Raw genomic sequence first — 27255 nt, 5'->3', positions numbered from 1 at the left:
TGTACATGGAAGTACATCTGACATCAGTTGCAAAAACTATTTCTATTTTTCATATATATATATATATAAAAGCTTAAGAGGTGCTAGTAAAACCCATGACTTTAAACCAGAAATATCCCTTACTAATGCTAAAACAGACTTGGCTTGTCCATTTCTAAAACTACACTATTTGTGGCAAGAATCAGGCCTACACAATGTAAAAAGCGAAAAACTAAATCCAGGAACACATATGGTATTTTCTCTCCCCACAACCCTCCCCTCCCCAGCCAAAAAAGAAAAAAAGAAAAAAAAAAAAAAAAAAAAAAAGTTTAAGTTATTATTTTGAGCTACAATATCATTACCATAGTGCAGTTAATAAATGTTGCATATCCTGAACACACAAAACCTTTTCAGGCCAGCCTTGATAAATAGCAAGAAAAATCAAACAGTATCTTAAATACAAAACTTGCATTGAGATAATTAAATTCATTTAAAAACAGGTAAATATTTTATGAAAAGCATATTTTATCCAGTACAGTTGTGCAGCAATACAAAGGAAAAACATATAAAACAACTAAACAGGGCCCTACGATTTCAGGTCCCCATCTACTAACCAGGAATACAAAGAGTTGGGTAACAACACATGGGAACTGAAACAGGGTGGCCTGGTTTGGGGTGGTTCTGAGTATTTGCAGTTTCTCTTAGCTTCCATGGAGGCTGCAAATTCTCAGTACCTTTGAAAATCAGGCAGTAAGGCTTTTAACATGTCCATAAATTAGTAAAAAAAAAACTTTTTAATTCTTTTCCTCCTCTGTTTGCATCTGATTACTAATTGACTGCATCAACAAAAACCTGTAACTATTTAAGCAAAACAAAGAAAGCAACGAAAAGTGCCATACTACAAATTACCAATATACTGTTACCCATTTCACTGTTAACTGGTAACTTCATTATTTGTTTCAGAAAAATGAAGTCAGTGCTGTAGTAAATCTTTGTTTTCTACAAACAGGTGATTACAGAACAAAACAGCTCACAAAAACAAACAAACATACATCAGACATACTCCTGGTGGTGTAAAAAATTCAGAAACTTGGCTTGAAAATTGGCTTGAAAATTGCCTGCCAGAAGTAGCAAAATCCTCTTTCTGCAGATTAGTATCTCATAGCCCAAGAATAAGCATCCAGCAAGTTAAAAAATGAAACCAAAAATCCCAACAAAAATGTAACAATGATAAGAAAGTGCTGCATATAAACCCCTGATGCACCAAAGATTATAACCAGAAACCACAGATTTTTTATATATATATATATACACACATATATATATATTAATTTAAACTGGAACATCCTCCAGATGTGAAAATAGCCATTTAAAAATTTTCAAACTAGAACACAAAACTTATCTGGTACTTCCAATGCATGGGGCTATGCATACAGACTCCATGACACAGTATTTCACATAAACGGATTACTATATAACCTCCTTGCTGAGAAGGAGATCCCAAATGCTATTGTAGCAAACCTCCCTCAGCGTTAGAGCTGAGCTGAAAACTACGAGACACCGCAAAGATGCATCATCTCTCAATAACCTAGCTGAGATTTCTCCACTAAGATGGCCGCGGCGAGCTGCTGAGCGTCCGTCACGTGAGGGTTCTTCTTCATCACCATCCTCACGAGATCGGGGGGGAAGATGTTGCAGAGGTTAATGTAAACCTTCTCCCGGGTGTCTTGGAGCCTTGGGGGGTCTTGCGGGATTCCACAGTAAGGTACGCGCCAGGGCTGGTCCTGCTGCTCGGGAAGGCTTTGGAAGGCAAACTGCTCGTAGCACGGCTGCGTGGGGTTGCTGGGCAAGGAGTACGTCTGGCGGTAGCCGTAGGCATCCATCCCATAACTCTGCCTATCCCAACCCCCCAGCCCTTCCTGGCCAGAGTAAGGCTTTCTGTGTCTTAACGGAGAGTTCTCGTACAAGCGCGAGTCTGAAACGCTGTCTATTCTCGTGGACACCAGGGCTCTCCCCAGATGTAGCGCCTTTGAGTGGGAGGAGCTCGGAGATGCCGAGTAGTCGTTCGGACAACTGGAACGAGCACCGACCGCTGGATGCACAGCCATGTACGGAATGGGAGATTTGTGGTGATGCTTTGGTTCTTCGTGACTATAGCTCTGCACTCGAGTGAGGGGCTCGTGGTAGCTCTGTAGGAAGGGCTGAGTGTTAAGGCGGCCGTGGGGGTGCATGTGTTGGCACTTCAAGTTCTCCTCTAGTTGTGGGTCAGGCGAACTCATGTAAGAGCGGTCGCTGTAACCCACGTAGGAATCGCTACTGCCACAGCTGACGCTGCCCTCGCTGCTGCAGTCAGAAGCCACAGAGCTAATCCGATAATCCGTGTCCAAGGAGAAGCGCCTTTCAGGACTACGCGGTCCAGATATACTGAGATTCGAATACGCACTCAGCATAGAGTAATACCCTACATCCACCGGAGACTCACATTTTGGATACTGGTCGTAAGGCATTGGTGTTCCATGATTTTTGGTTGCCATCATCACTGTAGGATACTGTCCCTGTGGTCTTTGATCCTGAGGTGGGAAGTGAACTCCGGATGGAAGGCCGTTAGTTAAAAGTGCAGTACTTTGGGGTTTTCCAGCAGAGGAACTTGGTATACTAACTAAAGAAGGTACAGACCTGGTTTCCAATTTGTTTTTGGTGGGAAGCTTCTCCTCCAAGTCTTGATAGACTTGAGTCCTTATACTAGGATCCGATTGCCTCTTTGGAGCACCACGCTTCAGCTCTGAAGCGCCATCACTTTTAGTGCTACAGGGGACACTATTGCTTTTTACCAGTCCTTCACTTGTAGTTTTGGCAGCTGTGCTTCTAGACATGGCACGAAGTTCATCAGCTACAGATCGCTGAGGCTGATTTCCTCTTTCTGGATGATAGTATTTGCATTTGTGTCCATAGGTACATTTCTTCCCTATTAATATAAACATAATCAAATTAAAAAAAACTTCAAACAAAATCTGTTAGCCATCAAATAACAGAAATGCCTCTCATTTGAAGTTTTACTGTTGATTTGAAAGATTTTGCAAACAAGATTGGTTTTGTGCAACACAGGGAGTGCTCTAAGAGCTCCTCTCCTGTTTTGTGGGGAAAAAAAGAGGTAGTAGTAGAGTCCTGCAGCTGGTGCTCTGAGAATGCAGACCAACACTACCAGCCACGTTTTGAGCTGGATGTGGCACTGCCAGGGCACTGTACACACCTGCTGTGTTGGGCCAAGGCAATATACAGGCAGAAAAATTAATAGGGAAGTCCCACAGCCATAAACCCAGCAGGTTTCAGGTCACTGAAGATGCCCGCGGGAATGCTCAGTAGCTAAACTTCAGATAGCTCAATTAATTTTCTGGAAGAAAACCTCAACATCTCATGGCATTAGGAAAGAGTTTCTGGAACCTGCAGAATTTAGGTGTTGATTTTGATTTATTCTAATGAATGATTAATTAAGTTGCTCCTTTAATTTAACTAGTAGACAGAAATGTTTTTTTAAGTAGCACCTGAGAAAATCGCTTCAGTTTCCACCATCACCTCAGCATTTCAACTCATCTCAGGCTAAGACAACAATGTTAAAACCAATGTTAAAGAGTTTTAAACAGTTTTGGCAGTGTTAAAATAAAGCAGGAGCTTGGTCCTCAGTTGCAGTACATAAATATTGATGGGTTAAATCAAATTACCATATGGACATGGTTGCTTCTTATGTTCTGGCACAATAGGCTTCTTCCTAAGAAAATTGTCCAGACTTGGACCATGGCGGCCAAGAGGATCATCAGGAGGCATAAATCTACAAAGAAAGAACAGTGTTATGGAAGCAAACAAGCCTTTTCATACTTCTCATGCAGTATGAACCTCAAGAACCTCAGGATATGCTACACCATAACCTGCCATCCTGTCATTTTTAAATATGGACACCTCAAGAGCAGTTTTGGAAGGCCATCTTTCTGCTGCCTGAGAGGTAGGTCACAGGAACAGACTGTGTGGCCACCCCTAGACTGCTACAGACACCTTTGGTCCAGCTCAGCTGATGCTTTGTGACAAAGCAAGGCTGCAAATAACCCATCCCGAAATCAAAAGTAAGGGCTGCAATACAGGCAGCCGTTTCTTAAAACACCATTACTAGCTTTGCAAAACTGTGCTGATGGCCTAGGATTCTTGCATCAGCATTCAGGCACCTCAACACAAGTGCCTGCTTGGGGAAGCACTGAGTCCCTCCCACTATAAGAAGGCACCAGCAGTAATTGCAGTTGATCTGTAGGCTGGTGTGCAGTTACTGTAGATGGATCTAATCAGACAGAAGAACTACAGAGCCCCTGAGGTTCATTCCAACTTGGGCTTTTCTATGACTCCAGGACTCAGGAGCTTAACCACAGGCACTCAGAAATGTTGGCTCAGTATATCAACAGAGCTGGAATATTATACCATAGCCATACATCAAATATACATTGGCATACACCACAGAGGAAAAAATAGCACAAAAAGACACAAAAATGTTGCTACAAAAACAGCTTCAAGTACTTTTAATCAGAAGACCAAATTTATCATTGACTATTCCTCCCATTTTCCTACATGTACCTAATGATTTGGGTGTAAGATAAAAAATTGGCACAAATCCTCAAACTGTCCTTGCCTCAATTATTTCATTAAAGTCAGAATGACTTACTTGTCATTAACAAAAGAATACATCAACAAGCGTTCATCTATAAACTTCTTCCATTCTGGCTTTTCATTAGCTAGATCCCTGTAGTTATCATTAGAGACAATGATGCCATCTGACTCGAAGGCCAACTTCACTATAAATCGGTCATCGTAGCACACCACCCTTCTCCCCTGCACACGCCGGGATGGTGTGAAGACGAGAATCTTCTCTTTTTCTAATTTACGTAAGATTTCTTGATCTACAAGGAATAAGAATCAAAAGTCAAACAAGAAAAGAAAAAAGTTTGTTTGATTGCTAAAGATATCAGACTTGATGAAGAAAATCTAAGCATCTAGGACTAAAAATGTCTTAGATGGGTATAGTCCAGCAGAAGGTGCCCCACATATGGTATCTAAACTTACAGTCAGCAGTCAGCTGGCAATACTTTCAAAAAACCATAAAAACAAATAAAAACCTACTGCTCCACACTATTTCTCTAAGACTAGCACAAGGGACAGAGTTCATGTTCCTGTGGCCCGAAAGAAAAACCATTTTATCAAAATGCCTGTGCAGAACTCCTCTGGCTGAAGGGGTCATTTTAAACACCACTGGATACAAAGACTATACCCAAGTACAGCCACGGTTTTCCCATAACTGGGAAAACCTTGGTTTTCCTGGGCTCCTGGGCTCCTTGGTGAAGACAGACCTTTTTCACCTCTTTGTAGAACCCAGCAAGAAACATCTTTTGAAAGAATTCCATTAGCTCACATTAATGGGACTGTCTCATGAAAGCCTCTGCCCACCAACAGAAGGGGTACCCTCAAGGTCTAGAAAACCCACATTCTGTACAAGCCATTCTCACCCACATTCTCCACAAATATCAAAAGCATTCCCCAGAAAGCCATCTGATGTCATTTTGTAACCAACAGCAAAAGTGGTGATGGTTTGTTTTGGTTTGGTTTTTTTTGTTAACACCAGTAATAGTTTAGATTGTATCTTTCCTTGAATGGTTTACACATTTATACATAAGTTCTTATCAAAGCCAAACAGATTTCTCTTCAATCCATCTAAATAAACATATTTAGCATTTTATGTAGTTCCTTCTTGTTCTACACAATCTGTCACTCACATATCCCAAGAGTATTTTATTCTCCCTTTTCCTGTGTAGAACCTGGAGATCCCAAGAAGCTTTGAAAGGACCTCAGGCTATGAAGGAGGTTGTACCTAGTACTGGGGCACCCATCCCTTATGTTGATTCTCCTACCTATCACTCTCTTTGGAGCAGACAAGCTATGAAAGAAAAATACACACAAAAAAACCCCTAGGCAACATCTAGAACAGCAGGAGATGCTTGCACAGTGAATATGAGTCATGGCTATTAGTAATGGTTAAGAGCTCAAATAACTCAACTGTTTTGTAGCATAAGAAACTTGACAGGGAACATGTTCCATCTGGGGAAAAAAAAAAAAAAAAGATTCCAACAGGGAGAAATACAGCATTAATATTACATATAAGCAATATATTTGACATAATCATTTATTTGCTTAGTAGAAAAATCAGAAGATTTTAAATGAAATACAACCTTTTTGTATTCAGCCCCCCACAAAGTGCTAAATTATGAGTGAAAGTGAGATGGAACGTTGTTTTTTTTTTTCCCCTGCTAAGAAAGAATCAAAAAAGATCTGCCATGTGATGACTGGCAGGTACTGGTGAGAAATATGTGGCTGTTGTTTAGTCCAAGAGGCTTCTGATGAATGCTGACAGTCTAGAACCATCCCCACGTTAGTCATGTAGGGCTTTTTCAAAACTCCAGCTGGCCATGTATTTCAGGTGCGCATCTCTGGAAACAGAGTGTCAGCACCAGGTATTTTACATGCCTGCTAGCACACAGGCTTCCTGCAGCCTCAGAGGAAAAGAGAAGATGCAGTATTTTTACAGAAGATAAAATAACCTGCTTCGATCTTCCTCCCATTTTCAGGGTCCATGTTGGCACATGGGAAACTGATTTCTCATTGCTAGACAACTGTCCATTGCTAGGTCAATTCTAGGCTTGCTGCTTTCTTTAAACACCTTTTGGGGCATTTAGCCCTATGCACCCTTCAAGCAGATGCCACAATTTAATTCTAAGTGATCAAATTTTTATTACTTAGCCAATGCTCCTCTCATACCCCAAACACTAATACAACAAAAGAGAATGGCTTCCAGAGAAAAGCTCCACACTGCCAGTGTCAACAGGGTAACAGCACCTTTCCGAATGTTTCATTGTGTTAACACACTATATATTCTAGTAGCAATCAAGCAAGTGGAATGAAGTGTTGAGAAGATCTTTCCAGATATTTGAAAATGCACATGGCAATCAAAACATATTTCTGTATTCTTTTAGAAGCTACAGCTATTTGTCTCAAAAGCTTCCCCTTCTTTAATGGCAGCTGTGTTGGGCATCCCTCCTCTCCCTCCAAATCTCCTTCCTCCCCTCCAAGTTCTAGGGCTTTTTAACCCCCAATTCCCTACTGTTTCAACTTTAGGGCAGTTGGAGGATGTCTCTCCAGCCTTCAGAAAGAGCCTGTTAGTTTGATGAAGGAATAAATACCTCTAAACCATTTTTTTTCCTAGATAAACACACTGAAAATTGAAATTTTCAAAATTGTCTATTTGCTAATAGTAGTAACAAAAAGGGGAACCATTCCCTTTCTGTCTGGATAATTCACATAACCCAAAGCATGGGCAGTGACAGGCCAGCGTGGCAGAATCTGCTCACCACAAAAACTAAGTTCTACTGGGAAAATTACAAACGTCAAACCTCTTTGCTACTAATGCTGCATGGATAGCAGATTTTAAAAAAGGCAATTACATTCTTCAAGAAGTAAGTAGCAAAATTATAGAAACTTGAGCAGATGAGCAGAACAGAACAGGAGGACTTGGAGAGGGTGTTGCTTTGTCTTTTTCCTGCCTATAGATCCCGAAGAACTTACTACACCAAAGACACTTTCTGTTACAGCCTTTCATTGCTAAAGATTTGTTTATCTGAGCAGTAGCACTCCCGCTGGGCAAAGCACTGAACAAACAAGCAAAGATGGAGCTTACCTGTTATAAGAGCATCTGGTCTCGACTGCTCTTTCCTCCACGCTGGCACAAACACAGTAACATCCTTGTGGCCTCTTTCCAAAAACCAATCTACTGCCAATTTGATTCCTCGACAAGAAAATACTTCTTTGTTCCCGTGGCTGAAACACACATTAAAATTCTTTATTAGATGACTTTTTCTATGACTGTAAGTGGAGGTCAGTAAAATGCAGATGTCACAGCCATGCTCTTCACTTGCTCCATGGTTTCTAAACGCAGCTGGGAATCTGTCTGAGCCTTGCCCAAACACAGCTATCATTTCCAAAATGGTGTGGGAGAGGGCTACTAAATCTGCCAAACATATTTATCATCTGTACACAGATTCGACAAGCAAAGAAAAATGTAAGTAGGGGCTTTTAAAAATCGTCATAGCCCAACCAAATGTATGGGTTATAACAGGCAGCTCAAAGACTTGATGAGGGAAATCAGGAGGCTCAAAGTACCAACATGAGAGCGCACTGTTTAGGAAATGGCAGCAGATGAGCACAGGCATGCAGAGCAGCAGGGGAAGGGACAGCAGAGCCAGCTGCTGCACGAGCTCCACAAGGTCCTGTGTGAACTCCACAAGGTCCTGTGTGAACAAGAGAGAGGAGAAGGCCTCCAAGCCCAAGGGGAAGGCAGGCACTCAACAGGACAAATTAGGCAAACTGGAGAGACTGTCCAAAATCAACATGGTAAAACTAAGAATGTGCTTGGTAAGTACTTCAGAAGGAGAAATTAACGTGTATTTAAAAAGCTGTGAAGAGACAATTAATTGTGATCAGACACAAGCAAAACAAAGTATGCGTCTGTTGTGCAATAAATGTCTGGGGTAAGGAAAGAGACGCAATTATGTCATTTTCTAAAGGCAGACAAGTCCTTGCCCTACTTCCACATCCAGTTTCAGGCATGACATTATAAAAGACATAGATGAATTGGAAAGAATCCAAAAGAAAGAGAAAGGAGATCTATGGGGAAAGGCTGAAGGAAGCACATTTAGCTGATCCAAAAAAACCCCCAACTTGTTGAAGAACAAACCAATCTTCCATGTATAGGAAGTAACCGAAATGGAGGACAGCAATCAGCCAATGGGTTGAACCATAGAAAGGTTCTGGGAGCAGGGAGCTGCAGGGTGGTTGCTGCGAGAAGAATTTGGGATTGCGCCATGATGGGCACACCCAGCTCTAGCCAGCCCCACAACGCAGAGATGGGAATGAGGGAACACCAAGGCATGAGGATGAGGAGCTGCCTCATGAGGAAGAGGGTCACCCCCAGAGGGCCTTGCACACTACAGAACAGGAAAAGTCCAAGAAGGAAGGAGCAGCAGAAAAAAGCTGTGACATTCTGACCCCAGCCTCCTGCACTGCTCAAAGCTGCTCTGAACGCACCGACTGCCACCTGCAGCTGTGACAAGATGTAAGAGCGACGCTGTGGTGAGGTAGTGAGGAAGACACATGTTTGGAGTGAAGCCGGCCTGGAAAAGGGGAGACAGTCTCCTCCCTCAATATTTTTATGTTTGTCTTTTTTGTTTCCCCCCACCTGATTTTAAATTAAATATTTATATTAACTGGCTAGAAATGAATTTGAATTCCCCAAGCAGAGTCTGCCTGACATAAACAATTACTTGATGAATGATCTCCCTGTCATTATTTTGAGCCATAGGTTTTCTTGTTTCTGCTCCTCCTATTTTCTCTCCCATTCTGCTGGGAGGAAGCGAGTCACATCCAACCCACTAGAGCCCCACTGAATAAGAACAGAAGAGTCCTTAACTAGAGAAAGGAACAGTTAAGCATTATTTTAGTAAAAAGCTTTCTTCCTGATCTGTGGGACAGTCTGGCCATGGATTTTGGGATCTCCCTATTGGACACTTTGCAGAACAAGTTAGACAGCTCCTCTGAGGCCCGTCTAAGTTCTCCATGCACAGAAGGAGACAAACAACTTTTGCGATGTCTCTCCGAAACCTGCAGCTTGGTGTAGCAGAAGAAACACAGGGGCATGGAAACAAGCCATCACCTTTCACTTGACTGGCTTGTCATTTATAGCAGGTATGCCACAATCTGCTTTCCGGAAGGGTAAAAGACAATTCTTTGTCTATGATTAGTGAAGGGACAATATCATGACAGATAGCCACAGGAATTTTAAAAGTCCCTTCTCCTTGCATGTTTTGAGGTAAACAAAACACCAGAATGGTATTCAAAAACTTTTCCCTCCTCAGTAGGAAAGTAAGTACCTACTTTTTCCACCTTTCTAAAACATAGCACTGCTATGTCTTTGCTGACACTGTGGGAATTTGAGTAATTGTGCAACAGACAAAGTGCCAAAGAAACAGTGAGAAAACTTTTGCAAAAATGTTTTGATTTCAGAAGCCTGTGAAGGAGGTGACGTACACTTGCACCTGTGTCAAGAGAGAATGAGTCGTGGCTAACACCTCTTACAAAGCATCATTCTCAGCAAAGGCTGTGTTGAAGGTCACAGTTCCCAAACAAAAGGAAAAAAAAAAAAAAAAAAAAAACACAAAATGGAAAAAGGAGAAGAGTCCACTACCATTAACTGGATTTAAGTGAGGAAGTGTCCTACTTCCTCTTCTAGTGAGACTGGAGACAGTACCTGCAAACATAAGCATATACTCTGATATTGCAGTTGCTGCCAGCCATAATTATCAAAGCTTGTAGATTTTAGCTGGCACAGGGTACTCAAAGTTTAGTTTAAGCCCATCTTCTGTGCCTTTAGGGCTGCATTAGGAACACTGTCAGGAACAATATATCTGTGTACCTCAATATACTGTTCAACTATAGTTATAGGTCTCTGCAGTAATGCATTCCCTGTTTTCTATGATCACATCACACGATACAGTATTACATGATAATGACACTTTTATAATAAAACACAGACCAGAATTGTTTTTCTAGGCATTGTTTTATACTATACAACTATTCTTGTGTTTGTTTAGCTGCAAAAGTAGTATCTTCGTGTATTCCAAAACTTACCAGGAATGGGAAACCAAACCACACACAGATGTGACACACTTTGTGTGAACATGCACACAATACATAACGACAATGGCCAACAAAATTTCATCCATGGCCTAATTCCATCTTCCCTCAACAACACAAGATTGGGACACCTGGTGCAAATTCAACGCTCAGGGGGCAGCCATAAGACCTCCTTTGCAAAGCCTGAGACAAGAGGTTACTGCTCGTACTATCAGCAGGCTGGGTGCAACCATAAACAAATTGTAATCCATTTTAAAACCGTCAGGAAGATTTTGTTCCAGCTATTAAATTCCAGTGGAATCACTGTACTGTGATTACTCTACACAATCTCCATGGTTTCAAGTGGATAAACCCACTTTCAACTTCCGACAGTGAAAAAGTGGTGTGTTAGACTACATTTTAGCAGCACTATGTTTCTTTCTGCAACTCTGAGAAATAATGTCAGGAAAAAAATCCTGGACTCTTGGAAAAAAAAATGGATGTCCTTGCCTATTGCTTTCCATCAGGTTGTAGTTCAGGCCACATTTTTAAAGGCCGAGGGAGGACCAGGCAGATCGGCTCCTTAGTTTTCTACTGCCTAGTACAGACTATTAAAATTCTTTCACCCAGAATACAAATTTTAAATATACTTAAACTGTATGAAACAGAAGTGGGGAATGCATTACAATGCATACCAAATATTCTGCACTGCTGAGCAAGTGAATTTATAACTTGTATAAATCTTCACTCTTTTTTCTGCTCCTTTTCAGACACATGCCTAAGCTCGGATCTGAGCAGATATGAATTCCAAGGAACTTAAATCATTAGTGAGAAAGTCTGCGAAAGATGTGCAATTAAAATTTGTTCTTTTGTTTTGTTTTTATGCAGATTTGACACTCTTCATTTTGTTATCTTTGTGCTTCATCAGCTTTATGATATGTCATATGGTGAAAAAACTGAAATGCTACTGCTTCTGACTTCTTTTCCTTTTTCTTAGTTGTGAAAAAGATGAGAAATGTTTGTACTTCTTTGTCAAGAAACCTCCTTTTAAAAATCTCTTTCCAATTATTAGGAATATGAGAAAGCTCAGACCAGTCAGGTTGACAGCTGTAACCCTGGGTGAGACACTGGTTTATAGTACTTTGGTTCTGTTTGCTGACTATGTTTCATCCACCACTCTCAGTTGAAAGATAAGATATATTCCTTTAGAAGTACCTATTTCTTTTTCATATCATGTATGAATGATTCTTTTTACCATCACTTTTATATTTGGTCTGTTGACCGTTGTAGTTTTATTTTTAAATGAAAGAAAATAAAGTAGCACGCTTCCTGAGCAAAAACATCAATCAAGCATTTTTTAAGCTAGGAGAATTAGCAAAACATGTAAAACATCAGATGAGAACATATTTCATTTTTTTCTGTTACCTTTCTAGACCCCAAATTAGATTTCCTAGTGACTGTCTTGGAAAGACTTGGTACAGACACTTAAAAGACTATTTAGAATACTTGCAAGACTTCTAGTGTGGTCTAATATAATATCCAAACCAACCCTCAGATTCCTAAAGCTACAGAAACCCCACAAATTGATGGCAGGGGGTGAGGTCTAGAAGAACATCTGTTGCATACAGGTTTTTGTACAACTGAAATCTGGACACATCCACACACTTACCACGTAAAAGCATATTGACTAAAAGCAACAACAAAACTAAAACACATACCTGCCCAGTACAAGTTTTAACAGAGTTATCAAACTATTTTCTTTCATAATATCATGGGAGGAAGAGTGTTTGGTCCGTAGCACAGAGAGAATACCGACCCTGTATCATATCAGTGACTCATAACCCTGGCAGCCTGGCTTTGTAACTAGCTTCATCCCTTTTTAATTACTTTTTTTTTTTAAGCTCTATTAATTCCCTAATCACAGAAATCATTTGTCCCAAACCATTTTTCATTAACCTCAGCCTTCTTTCAGTCCCACATTTGTTCCCTCTATATACGTATATTTTGGTGCTGACATGTAGTAGACAGAACAGGTGCCAAAGGTCGGGGAGGGGGTTTTCATTAGCCCAAATTACTTCAATGCTTCAAGGTGTTTTAAAGAAAGAAGCCTTGGAAGCTGTCACATATTTCAAGACACCTTTTGCCTGTAGGGCTTCCAATGCTGGAGCACTCTGCAAGTGCAGCAGGTGCTGTCTCCAGCCACAACTGCACGTGGGTCTCTGTCCGAGCACGAGCCACATGCTCAGCACTTGTGGTCAAAAGATGCAATGAGAAGCCACACTCGAAGCTGCCAGTGACAAGCTCCTATCCATGTGATTGTTAGTTGCTGGAAAAATATTTTTATCTATTCCTTAAAGGGACTTCTCAAAGTAAACTAAAAAAATAGACAGATAGTGCTACTGAAAGATGAATGTCTGAATCAAGGTACCAAGATACGACCATGTCTACCAAACTCAACACCATCTGAGGAGAAGCTAATGCAGCTACACTGTTAGTTTGTTAAAATAAATGAGCAATTAAATTGTCACATGGAAACTCCACATGGCATAGATAAGACAACTGAGCCATCTTTTGGCTGACACAATGTCCAGTTGTGGAGAACCTTCTGTGTAGGCAGGATATCAGTGAACCTTTTACTACAGCCAAATGACCTGCCTCAGGGTTAACAGAAGGGACCAAGGCTCAGATGTCTAACACTGGTTAGGCACCCCAGTGACACTTCCTCCAGCTGAATGCGACTCCAGATTGGCACTGGGGGCTCTGCCCATGACTGCCAGGACTGGGTGTATGTTTCTGGTGCCACCAAGCACCCACAACAGCCACAGCTGGCAGGATGGCTGGCCATGAAAGCTGGAAGAAAACTGTAAAATACCTCTCTTAAAAGTGGGAACATATTTAGCTAAAAACCAGCCCCCCAAATCAGCATCTTCCTCTTCCCAAACAAAAACTAGTAAGCTATTTATATCATACTGTGTTTTCCCTTGTGCAATGATGTGCAATCAAGGACCATTAAATACACAGGCCAAGGTTTTCCAGAAAGGGAAGCTGAAATGCATCACCTCCATGGCCGGGGAATCCCAAGGGTGAAGCTTTCAGAGGAATCTAATTGCCCAAAACAAGATCAATTGATTTCAATCTGCAAATCAAAACAGCACAAGATCAAAATACTTTGATTCTTTTTCCCATAAACTTCTGAAAGTTGCTGTCTAAAACTAATAATAAAGCAAGTAAAGTAATCAAATAATTTTACATCAGTGTTATCTTCATGTTGCACTCTCTGTAGGCACAGCAGACTTCTTTTCTGACAATAAGTTTTCAGAATAAAGTTTTATATATGTTTGAAACATTCTTTTCACAGTCAGCAAAGGAAGTCTGAAGGCACCAAAGCTACCCAGGGAAAATTAATATGGAACAGAAGCAAATGAATAAAATGGTTATAATTTTCTCACTCTTTGTAACTAGCAACTTTGTTCTTTATTTCTTATTTCTTGGTGGCAAAACCCTTTGATTCTAGCAAAGAAAAGTATCACAGCAATAACCAATTTTAGGCCATTTTCAACATCCCAACCTTATCCCTGAAAGGGACAAGCAAAGGTGAAGGACTGTGCAAATATACTGCCATGTATTTCTCTCTTCAGAAGGAACTCCTTTGTTCTCAATCTTTGCAGTCACGGAAAGTCCTAAAGGATTGAAAGAGAACCTTAAAATCTTGCCTCTGTTCTTCATGGAGAAACAGGACCTTGCCCCCTTGATCCCAAATTAGGGAGGCTCAGCTGAAGAAGCTCAGGATGCATGAAAGAGAAGGTCCAAGAACTCACTGGAGAACACACAGCTGAAGGAGTGACAGCACTAACAAAGAGCTGACAACATGCTGTTGTTACAGGGATAGAGAACACCTACTTTTGCTTACCGCAATTATGTAAAAGGAAAATTCAGGGTAGCTAAAAACTTACTACACAAGGAGGGATACAGAACTACTAGTGACTGAAACGTTACCCGGCTAGTATCAATGCTGGGCAGCTTACACTAACTAAGGTCCTGAGGAAGTTTTTATGGAGGACAAATGCCTCTCTCACTCACACGGACCAATGTTCTAAATGAAGATTTTGCTTTACAATGTTATTATCTACATGCAAAACACCCAGCTCACTTTATGAAGCAGAGTTAGAACTACACAGTTCTCTGGAAAACTGACATAGGTCACTGCTCAGGAATAGCAAAACTAAATTCTGGGTCCTGTCACCTAGCTCAGCCTCACTCCCTGCTGTGAGAAGGGTCTATCAAGGTCCACAATGGCTCCAGGGGATTATCTAATTTGCTGTTCAGCTCTGATTTTAAGTTTGTATACACGGAAAAATCAGTCTCATTTATAAAAGCATTCTAACAAAAAAACTTGATGTTTAAGGCTTAAACTGTGGACATCCTTCCTCTTCTGAAAAAGGATTACGTCAACACCAAGAAAGGTAGAATAGTAAAAGAAGACCAGCTTTGAAGTATCCTATAGAAGCTAAATAGCAATTCTTCAAATCATAGCTTGCAAAAGCCTTTTTGCTATTCAGTTGAAAGAGGGTGTTTTCTTTGTTTTTAAAACTTCAGCCAATCCATATTATTTAGACCATATTGGAGCTTTAAACTTGATATACACAAAAAACATTTGATGACTCATTTACAGTTTAAGGCAAAAATGACAAGCAATGTCATATGGAAGTTTAAGGAAAGCTTTCCAAATGTTACCAAAAGGCAGAAAAATTGAGTGTTGAGTTTTTCTGAATCTACAGTTTGCTAAAGCAGCTTGTCTGTAACAGGAGTAGTCACCAGACTAGACTGGCATACATGTGGGCTCTGGCTTGCCAAAGTCATTCTGACCCAAGTTGTTCTGCCAAGTTGTTCTGTGCTGCTCTAAAAGAATTAATGAATCCATCTTTATTAGATACAACCAGTTCCACAAATATGAACATCCAGTCACATAATCAGACATATCCTTCCTCCTTTGTGTCGGATCAAGTCGTTCTCCCAATGACAAAACCATCAGTTTACGTATACATGCCTAATGGAAAAGTAATCCTTTCTGATTCCCCCTGCTCTCTGAATCAAGAAGGTAAAACAACTCATTCTGCAGCCACCCAGTCACTAGATGAGATGCAGATAGGAACGTATTCCTGGCAGGGAGATAGAGGCAAGCCTAAAAGCAAATCACTCTGTGTTACTCACTGGATGTTTTGTGAAACTACATCCTTAATAGTCATGGAATGGAGACTTGGGGGGGGGGGGGGGGGGGGGGGGGGGGGCACAGTGTTTGATGCTTCCAGAAGAGGACAGCTGTCTCATCCTACTTGAATTATTGGACATCAGTCACCACAACCTTCTCCCTAAAACTTTTCCTCCCCATCAAATACATTGAAATGAAAATTAGTAGCTTTTATCTCAGATAAATAATAGTAAATGGTAACATCAAGTACATGCATTACAACAACATGGGAGTAATAATACAGATCACAGTTTAACCATTCCTGTGATAATGTGTGAGAAAGCTTCTAAGAACATGTCTCAAAAGACTATCTACAGTCTTGCTTAGGGCACAGGCCCATTTCCCTTTAGCAACTCCAGAGTGAACGCATTGGCCACAGTTTGGAAGAGCAAAGAGGAAAGACAAAACTGTGACAATTTATAGCCACCCAAAACAGGACCCTGGACATTTACGTACAGAAATCCTAGGAAGATTGAACTGCAAGTGAACTCCTGTCTCTCTTGCATGTAAAAGCTGAAATCTTTCCAGTATCTGAAGTGCTTAGTTACTGTACCTATTTTCTTGAAGGGCAAAGGACAGATCCTATGGGCAAACAACTGGCTGCACAACTTGCATCAGCAGCTGAGACTCATCGTTTACACAGGACTGGCTTTCCTAATGTAGGACTGATTTCCAGAAAAAGGTGGGATGCACTGGTCCTACCAGCCAGTTGGCAAAGATGCTTTTGTTCTGACCAACAACAGCAAGGCATCAGCAACCCAGGAAGTTTCTGGATAGCTTTTGTAGTAACTGCTTAACACAGATGACTGAGTACCTAATCAGCTGGGCCTCATACTTAGAAACTAGGGAAAAGGAGACTGATACTGGAAAGTCAGGGGCAGCCTTTGCTGCAGTGACCATTACAGGCAGATCCTATGAAGAAAGAGCAAGACAAAAAGCAGGATTATGAGATTAGAATTCAGGAGAGCAGATTTTGGCCTACTGAGGAGAATCCAGTGCAGAGAAGGGTGCACAGGAGAGGCGGTGGATTTTTCAAGGATCACCTATGCCAAGCTCAAGACTGGCCCACGGCAATGTGCAGGAAGTTGGGCAAAGGTAACAGGATAAGACTCCCTCAGCCAACTTTTGGGAACACTGAAACGGAATAGTGCCAGGCTGCTGGGCCCTGATGGGTGTTAAGGGAGCTGGCTAATGACATTTTAAGGCCTCTCTTGGCAATTTTTGAAAGGTCGTGGTGATTGGGGATGTTTCTAATGCCTAGAAGAGGGCAAATATCCCTTCCATTTTAAAGGGGGGCAAGAAGGATAGTCCGGGGACCTACAAAGCTGGTCAGCCTCACCCTGATCCCTGCGAAGGTGATGGAGCAAATCATCCTGCAAATCTCTTCTGTATGTAGATTGGATGAAGGTGACTGGGAACAGTCAGCATAGATTTATGAAGAAATATGCTTGAGCAGTCTCACAGCCTTTTATTGTGAGATGACTTGTTCAGTGGATACACTGTTTATTGCTGCTTTAACAAAGCTTCTGACTGCTTTGTTCTTGTAACAGGCTTCTCTTATCACAGCCTCACTGACAAACTAGGGAAGAAGGGGCAAGGTTAGAGGGCAGAGATGAACTGAAATTGGACTGAACTGCTGGACTCAAAGGTGATTAGTGGCATAAAGTCCAGTTGAAAGTCTGTCAGTATCTGTGTACTGCCAGGGACTGACACAGGGCAATGCATTGCTTAACATCTTCATAATGACCTAGATAACAGAACAGAGTCCACCCTCAGCAAGTCTGCAGAGGATGCTCAGCTGGGAGGAGACCACCAGATGGGTGTATTCTTATTCTTATTCAGAGGGACTCTGATCAGGGTAGAGCAATGGGCCAACACGTACCTCAGCAAATTCAACAGAGGGAAATGCCAGTCTTGCAGCTGCAGAGGTCTAACACTAATCATCAGTACAGGCTGGAGGCTAATCACCTGGAAAGCAACTCTGAAGTGAAGAATACTGGGGTTCTGGTGAACATCAAGCTGATCTTGAGGCACCAATGTGCATTTGCAGCACAGAAGGCCAACAGCCTCCTGGGCTGCTTTAGGAAAAGTGCTGCCAGCAGGTCAAGGGAGGAGACCGTTCTCTACTCACACATCTGGAGTGCTGGGCTCAGTTCTGGGCTCCCCCATATAAGAAAGATATAGACAATACTGGAGAAAGGCCAGTGAAGAAGAACAAAATTAAACAAGGGACTGGAACACTGTACACACAAGGAGGAGGGGCTGAGAGATCTGGGACTGTGTAGCCTTGAGAGGAGAAAGCTCAAGAAGATCTTATCCATGTGTCTAAATACCTGATGGGAAGAAATAAAGGCAACAGAAACTAATTTCTCATCGGTGAGAAATTTTCTATTTTGTGCCCATTGCCTCTTCTTCTGCCCAGTGAGAGAAGATGCAATGGGCACAAAATAGAATATTTTGAGAAAATGTTACTTAAACATAAAATAAGGAAACTTTTTTACAATAAGGGCATTCAAACACTGGCCCAGAGAATACGCTGAGTCTCCATCTCCTTAGAGACATTTAAAACCCAACTGGACATGGCCTTGAAATGATGGGGCTCTTTGTAGGGATCTCCAGAGGCACCTTCCAAATTGAATGATTCTGTGATTACATTTGGTAGAAAACAAGTGAAGATCTGTTAATTTGATTCTTGGATACAAAACAACCATTCTATTAATAGATATAATCTGTTCTAAGGCCCTGCAGCATGCATCACATACATTCATAGTTGGATCATTTAATGCAGGTGGTCAAGAAAGTAAATTGAACATAGGAAGACAGATCCTAAATATTTATGCCAATAGCTGAATAAACATTAAGGAAAAATGTCAGATCTGGAGCTAATTCTGCAACGTGTTCAATACAGTTTGTAGAAGATGAACCTAAGTCCACCCACCAAGTGCTAACTAGCTAACACACAACCACTTTGGATTTCTGTGAAGTACAATAAAAACCCATTTTAGAAGTCTCTGGATAACTTTTTGGTTGAGTGCTACAATCACGTTTGTTCAACTGGACATGCCTCCTCTATAGCTCAAGTTGAGCTAAGAGATAAGGAATGATACATCCAGCAGAAAGAACTCACAGGAATATACCATATTAAAAAAATTATATCCTTGTGCTAACTCCTCTGCTTAAAAAAAACCCCAAAACCCATCATATTGGCATAAATACGTGGTTTTTAAATTTCATTTTAAAAAGCTTCATTTAAAGGGAACTGACTTGATTAGAAGCTTAAAAAAAGGCCCATGGAAATGCCAGTTTGTTTTTTTTTTTAGCCCAGGAAAGTCTTGCATTAACTTTTATTCCTAAGCTAACAAAAACCACATCAAGTTGTCAGAAAACCAAAACTGACCTCCTAAACCTTGCCGTTAGTAGTCAGATAATCCTTATGACCTACTTAGTTGGTTACCAATCAATTGATCATTTAATCATTTATATTGCCATAAAAGCCTAATCTCTCAGCATGTCTCATTGCCATTTCCTTCTCTCTTTAATCGCCAACTAAGCATTAACCTCTCACCTTCACAGGCAAGTTTCTTGTTATGCACCCAGATGACTGAGTCAGGAAGGATCAGTGAATGCTGTAGGTAAATGTGCTATCCATGGCCATGTAAGTAAAAGGCATCTTTCACACACTAATCTCAACAATTACTGGCAATAAAACCTAACTCCAAAACTGATAACCAAGACCAATGTTACGGGCAGATCATTTACCACAGATTAGCTGACTAAGAAGTATCCCTTAAGATGCTTAACTCTATATCACTACTTTATAATCTTAAGGAATCTTACATTTGCTGTAACTTTCTGTATGTAACACCATCCAGCAATTGCCTGTAGCAATGGTGATTACCAGAAGTTAAGGACTAGAGTGGGAGTGAGAAGGTGCCTACAAAGGGAGACTGGCATTAATCTCTGGTTGTTCTAACAGTGAGTAGTACACCACCAAAGTCCTACAGACCTGTAGCCTGATTACAGTATCAGCACACTGTGTGGTTGACAAAGACACTTACAAGAGACCCTGCAAACAGCATAAGGCAGTCACAGCAAACATCAGTGCTTGAATTGATGGACAAGACCCTTCTGTTTCCATTTAAATAGAAAAGCAAAACCTTCATGATCACATACCTCATTGCAACATTGCTGCCATCAATAACTATTGGCCTCAGGTTGTCTCCATCCTCTGTCACATCCTCCTGCAGTGGAGACTCTGACCTCTGAGACTCTATGGAAGACGCTTCACGCATTACACTAGTGTTAGCATTAGTTACAGTCTGATCAGTCTCAGTTTTATTCCCGAGTTTGACAAGTTCTCCCAAAATATCATTTATTAAAGCATCAGTACCAAGTTTATTTAGTACAAGTTGAACCTGCTCTTCAGAGTAACCCAACTTAAGTGCAAACTCCAGTTTGGTTTGATATTCTTTCACCACATCAGGAGGCTTTTTGACTTCCTTAGGTACTATCTGAGCCTCTTCTATCCTAAAGTCTTGCAAGATTTCATTTCTTTTTAATATATGAGGCTCTAAGCAAGGAGATCGGCACAACTGTCGGTGAGTCTTAGGCAATAAATGTGACTCCGATGCAGAATTATTCAGTCTCTCTGAATCATTATCAGAATTTGTGCTTTCTTCGGAGTCACAGCTGGAGCTTCCAGAAGTCTCTTCAGACATCTCCTTTTCTCCGTCTTCTTTCCTAGAATTAACCTTATCCATCGTTGGCTTCTCCGCCATGGACCAAGGTACAATTGCATTTATTTGTGTGCCAGTGCTCCCCACATAAAGGTGGCCTAAGTCATGCCCCAGATGATCCTTCAAGCCCATGAAGCTGCTGCATGTACTTGACTCCACTTTGCTGTTTTTCTTGTATTCCTGAATATAAAGTGTTCCGTATTCCTAAAGAGAAAACAAAAATGTTGCAACTGGTTACACGCATAATTTGTTTTCTATTTTCTTGCTGCTTCCTCAGAACTGCATTTGTTCTCTTGCAGCAGAGAAATCAAACTTTTTTCTTTTTTTAAACATGGAAAGCTTTTTGTGGGGAGAACTCTTCCTAAGGAATATCTATAGCTAAGTGGATAAATAAGTAACCACCTGTCTTCTGAATTAATCAAATGTTTTTACTTATACATTTCTAGAAATGAATTTAGGAAAAAATACAAAACCAAAGACCCCAAGTTTACCTACTGTAATGCAGAGACAGGAATACAGTCATTATTTAAAAACAATGAGATATTTCTTCTAGCATAAGACTAAGTTGTAACAATGAAAAGAAAAGTGACTATAAAATACACTAGAAAAGGTTTTCAAATGAAATAAGTTACAGTATTTAACAGAAAAGAAAGAAATTAGCATAGTGCTAGATTCTCTGGCTTATTAGTAACAGAAAACATGATTAAGTAAAAACTTACTGGCCCTGAAAGACACTATCTGTTCAACTGAATACACTCAAACTATTTCTGAATTCCCTTATAAAGTGATAATTAAATCAAGAAAGCCTAATTGCTCTCAACAGAGTGTTGTATTATTCGCACATGCAGCATTTAGGGACATGGATTGATCTAATGGCCAATAAAGCCAATGGAAGTCTTTGCGCTAATTCCAACAGACCATTCATCAAGCCAACAAGGCAACAAAATTAAAAGCTGATTTCAGCTCCTGCACTAGATTTGTGCAAGCCTTTTAATAAATCAAAACTATATGTGTATAGATATGAGCCATTTAGGAAGAATGGAAGAAAAGAAGCTGCAGTTTTCTGGACTTCATATACTTGCCACATTGGATTTTCTTAAGGAATTTTGCATAGCAGTAGTTATACAGAAGTTAGTTACCCATTTCATCACACTACTTCAACAACTTATGTTTAAAGGCACATTGCTACCTCTTTCCCTTACTTTGCTCTTTTAAACAGGATTCTTTGCTAACTGCTTCAATACAGAAAATAAAGCATAAATCATTTCTCATAAATAAAAACGAACCATATGGACCAATTGTACTGCAAGGTTACCATGAAAAAGAAGAATTTAAATTAAGGAAAGACTATGAAACAAAGAGGTCATTCACACTTCCATCTTGTAAAGCAGAATATAAAGCAAGATATAGAGACAAAGGACTTCACTTGAACTTAAAACTTCTGTCAGCAATCACATTAACTCTCCCTTCCCCTAACAGGCAAACATTTAAGACTGACACAGTATTTTTAAAATATAGTGTACTTTCCTTTTCTAGTGATGAAGATTTGACAGCGTACACATGAGAAATTCATCCAAGCTTAAGATTAGAGAGAATCAAACAAATAATCCAATCCATGGTTCAGTAAAAGTAGATTCTATAGGCAGGGAGTGTCAAGAAGACATCACCATTGTGGCCGGGCGTTCTGGTTATGGAGCACAAAATCTTACTTTACCTAAACATTTCTAGTTAACATAAATCAATCTTATCTATCATCAGTGCTTTCATCTCCAACACCTTAATCCCAGCAAGACTGATATGGAAGAAAACAAAGTTTTATTTAGATCTTATCTTGTTAGAAGGCAGTAGGGCTGTAATTCTCAGGCAGTGTATTAATGAATATTGCCTTCTCTTAATGCAAAGCTTTAGGATTTCAAGCAACCCACAGATTAAACACAACAAGAATTTAGGAAATGGACCCTTTCACATGGTGATTTATTAACTAAGATAATACACTTGATAGCACAGAAGTAGTAACAAGTCACAATATTCCAATAAAAAGATACAGTTAAAAAACCAACACTGTGGCCTTCACAGAACTCACACGCACACACACACACACACACACGCACAAAAATTAAAACAAATCGCAAACAAGCAGCCCCTATTGGAAGCCAGGCTGCTTAGCAACCAGCCTCTAGTTGCTAGGATGCACTCCTTTAACATACCATCATGAATACTAGCACAGCCAAAGAATAATTTGGTATGAACAAAAGCCCATGAAAGAGAGCGGGACTTAAGTGCGTCTGGTTTCCCCTTGGAGAACAATGCAGCTGCCAAACCAATCTGGAAGCCCCGACATCATTGTTCCAACCAACCCCACAATCTGCTCTGACTCGAGGAAGTCTAGTTAATGGGCAATACTTTTAAGCCGGACTGAAAAGTTGAGCTGGCTCATGTACCGCTGCTGCAGAATACAGGGAGATAATGGGTCACTGCCTAAATCCGTGTACTGTGAAATGTCATTTTAGTATTGAACGAAAAGTGAAGGGAGGGTTTTTTGGAAGGGGGCGGGAGGGAAGAAGAGCATGTATATTAACAGCATCAAATACCAAAAGCCTGAAGTGCATAGATTACAAAGAGGTGGTTTTTTTTTTTTTAGTGTTAGTTAAAATAATACTTAAGTCATTCTCCAATCACTTCTTTCTTGAAGTTTAAGCGCTTTACAGCAACTACAATCATAACACCCTCCAGTGGGATTCAAAGAAGTCACTAGCATATGAATGTGTCTGAAGATCAGGCATTGTATGAAAAGTATTTTAGATGATTTGCACATCAACTGCATATGAAAAATGACCGTAGCCTGAGCGTGGTCCATTGTTAGGAATATATACATAATCAACCTCACATCTATCTGCTTTAATTCTCCTGTCAATCTCCATCATGTTCCAATGTATAACTGCTTGTTTTGCAAAGAACTGTACTGTTTTTCTATTGAAAGCATCAGCATTTAAAGAATACTATTTAAAGAACTTAATAATGAAAGCAGCAGCTTTAACATCTCCCACAGATAATATATAGTCATTATACTATTGCTTTAAAAGGGTAGTTAAAATTGTACTGTAAATACAAATCTAAATATTTCTGAAATAGTTTTGCATAAGCAGTACACTATTCCTGGCATTTGGCCTAAACCCTGCATGGAAATTGCATTTATTTTCAGACAAATTTTTACAATGCCTGGGAACTTTGTATATCGTACTTGTGGTCAGTAGCACGTCTTAGAAACATTACACTTTGGAGCTCCCATCATGATGTCCTTTATGAGATTCATTGACTAGAACCATGAAAATCAGATGTCACTGTTGAATGCTGCTGATTATTTTGTCTTGGTTTGGTTAGTGATGAGCAACATGCCAGGCAGTCAATTTGAATGAATTTGTATTCAAACTAGTTCTATTTTATTCAAAATAAAAACTAGTGTACCTATATACAGGACAATGAAGCTCATGAAAACCAGAAAAGGTCACATTTATCCAAGGAGCATCATCAGCTAAGAACTCCTTTATTTACAAGGAGATTTTATCACACACATATGGTTTTAAAGTATGCTGACGGATACAATGCAATACAGCTAAGAAAAGCATCTACTGTGAATTCTGACTCAAATAAGAGATAGCAAAAAAAAAAAAAAAATCCAAAAAAATTCCAGTCATGAAAGTCTTCACCTTTTGGTTATTCTCACCACAGCGCATTAGAAGAAACTGTATTTATGAAAAAGTTAATAAAATGGGTAACTCCCAATTTAGACATACCTATGATAACGTAAGTTTTAAACTGTAGCCTGTTTGAAACTACAGTTATCTCACACTGTGTTTACTGTTAAAAGCTAAAACTGTACATACATTTATCAAGCATAAATATAATAATCCAGATGAGCACTTCATTGCAGAAGTATAATCTTTTACCATTTCTTAGAAGTTGCCTATTTTCCACTAACCATTAACAGCAATCAGCCTATCGGTCACCTCCATACAAAAGAGAAATATTTCTCAAAGGGATGTGGGCAAGAAGATCACCTCATCTTTTACTGTGTATTCAGGATATTTTCCACTTACAGTTGAGCACAAAGGAAGTAATTTAATGCAAATTTAGTTCACAGAGGAAAATAACAGAGTAAAGTGGCATTGTGTGGCAGAGTATAACAGAAAATGTATATTCTCAAATGTCAACAAGTTTCTGAAGATATACTCTACAAGGAAATAGCTCAACATGTTTTCACACAGGTAGACTTTTTCTAAGTCTTCTAAACACAAAATGGAAAATACTGAAGTCATTTTGTTGAAACACTCACTGCTTGTCACAAACAGAAGTGCAGAGCTGATCAGGAAAAAAAAAAAAAAGAACGTATCTGTTATCCAAATGATAAAGATACTGCAACAATGCAAATAAAATAATGAATATGTAATAAATACCTACTGCTGTAGTTTCTATGTATTTAATTACCATTGTATTTGAGCGAGTGCTGTTGTCTGCATCATTCTAACCAACAAAGGAGGGATGTCCCATTGAACAGATTGGTTAATGCTCTGGGGCAACAGATGTCTACTGGAACTGCAGGAGACCAGCAACTGGTGGCCTGCCCATCTTCTGAAAACTTTCAATAGACTCATGCATATGTTCACACAATAGGGCATGTGGTAGAAATGCAAACCTCTTTTTAACCCTTTTATATGCTCTCTTTCCCTCTCAACTGATATATGAAGTTCTTTGTTTTGGACCTTTTTTTTTTTTTTTTTTAACGGGATCCTTGGAACATAGGCGCATGGAGTACACAGTGTTTGTTCTTCAGCCTAACATCTGAACTCAAAACATAAAACAAAACAGATTAGAAACTTTATAAAAACAACTGGGCTAGATCTGACACACTGATAACTGTTTTTCAAAACTCAAAACCTTTGACTGTAACACTCTGCTATCTGACAGCACCCTAATGCTCAATCTTACACTACAGTTATCTTCAGATAGCCCATAATGGAGCTCTTCCTATTTCCACAAACACGGTAAATTTCACCCATGGCATGGTATAATGGAAAAGGTGTCTAATTTTGTTTTTCCTCAAGAGCTTTTTCTAATAGTCACAATTTAAATAAAAGCTTATTTGCAAAAAAAGGGTAAGTACCTGTAACTTAAAAGTTGAAACCTCACCTTCTCCCCAGTGGGCTGGAGGATTCATTCTGTTGATGGCTACTGCCTACCATTTCCAAATTCTGGGAAAGCCACCATTACTGATGCCTTCAAAAGTTCCCTAACAGAACACACTGTGTGAGACCAACACTTTAATATACTTAATCTTAGCACATAACTGTTTTTCTTTCCCTCTTTTTCCAAGAGACACCCAAAGTGTGCGAATCTCAGCCGACACGCAGGCTAGCTCGTTGTCCAAACGCAAGCTGATAACGCTGCAACACCAGAAAGGTGAACCATCCCGTTTGTGCAGAGAGAAGCCCCTATACTTACGTTGGCTGGAAAACACACAGACATTGGTTTCTCGTAGCTGTTCCAGAAGCAACTCCTTAACACGATTTCAGCTGCAGACTTCAGGCAAGCAAGCAGAACAATGAATGGACGAACAGATGGACCCGCGATGTCTTTGCTTAACCTACTACTGAGCGGCCGTGGAGCCAATCACGGCCCGCAGAGCTCACAATTAGTTGGCTGGGCAGATGCAAGGCAACCTCCCCACCCTGCATCAGGTTCGGAGGTTTCTAAGATAAGCAAGTTGATGTCATTCTCAGGGTCTGCCCCGGGCAGCATGTGTATTAACGAGGGGTGTGCAGCAACAATAGGCCATACAAAAGAGACTAGCAGGCAGCTGCTGTATGAGAGCCAGAGTCATTAGGGAGCAGGCTGCCAACAAGAAACACCTGGCTTGGGCAGACTTCAGCTTCTCCTCATTGTTTCTAATTCATGAAACAAAGAAAAGAATTTTTTTTTAAGTAGTAAAAATTGTGAGTTTCTATTAAAATACATCAGTTTGAAGGAATATAACCCCTTCTATTATGGAAACAAAAACTTCTTTGTCAGGAAAAATATTAAAGGAAAATAAATCTATCAGGAGCTATTGTAGTCCTCCTTTCTTGTTAGCAAAATTAATCATAGTGGTATAAAGCACAAGGAGGTATGAAAGGAGCCCACACTAAACACTGAAATGTATTCAGAAACTGCTGTCTGAATTTTGTGACACTTTTCTACATTAGTCAGTAATTTCAAGTAAACAAACTGCATTTAGACACAACCCTAAGAGTACTTGTGGATAATTTCAATGGAGGGGGTGAAAGTGTTTAAACTAAAACCACATAAAATTAATATACGGAATAATTGATGTTTTTAAGCAGTTGAAACATTAGAGAACTTAACAGAAAGGAACTACAAACCACTCTTTTGTTCTGGAGTCTCTTGTATTTGTTTGCAGCAGAACTTCTTTCCTCTTTTATTTTTTTTACAGATCTGTTCTAGATGCCAAGATATTTCCATCTCTTCTCAATGACAGAAAATTTG

At 40.1% G+C, this 27255-nt stretch overlaps 1 protein-coding gene across 1 annotated transcript in view; it reads right to left on the bottom strand.

The window, feature by feature from the left end:
• Positions 1-365: 365 nt before the first annotated feature.
• ZC3H12C (zinc finger CCCH-type containing 12C) overlaps positions 366-27255 on the bottom strand; it is a 39751-nt gene continuing 12861 nt past the window's right edge. The window contains exons 2-6 of the mRNA XM_040056884.2: positions 20153-20919; positions 7742-7881; positions 4682-4916; positions 3699-3805; positions 366-2944 (exon numbers count right to left, since the gene is read on the bottom strand). Of these exons, the coding sequence (XP_039912818.1) occupies positions 1560-2944; positions 3699-3805; positions 4682-4916; positions 7742-7881; positions 20153-20847 (2562 nt within the window). The 5' untranslated portion in view covers positions 20848-20919 and the 3' untranslated portion in view covers positions 366-1559. The remainder of the gene's footprint in view (positions 2945-3698; positions 3806-4681; positions 4917-7741; positions 7882-20152; positions 20920-27255) is intronic.

This window comes from Hirundo rustica, chromosome 2 (assembly GCF_015227805.2).
Source record: "Hirundo rustica isolate bHirRus1 chromosome 2, bHirRus1.pri.v3, whole genome shotgun sequence".
Taxonomy (NCBI): Eukaryota; Metazoa; Chordata; class Aves; order Passeriformes; family Hirundinidae; genus Hirundo; species Hirundo rustica.
This window is presented reverse-complemented; position numbering and strand designations above follow the sequence as displayed.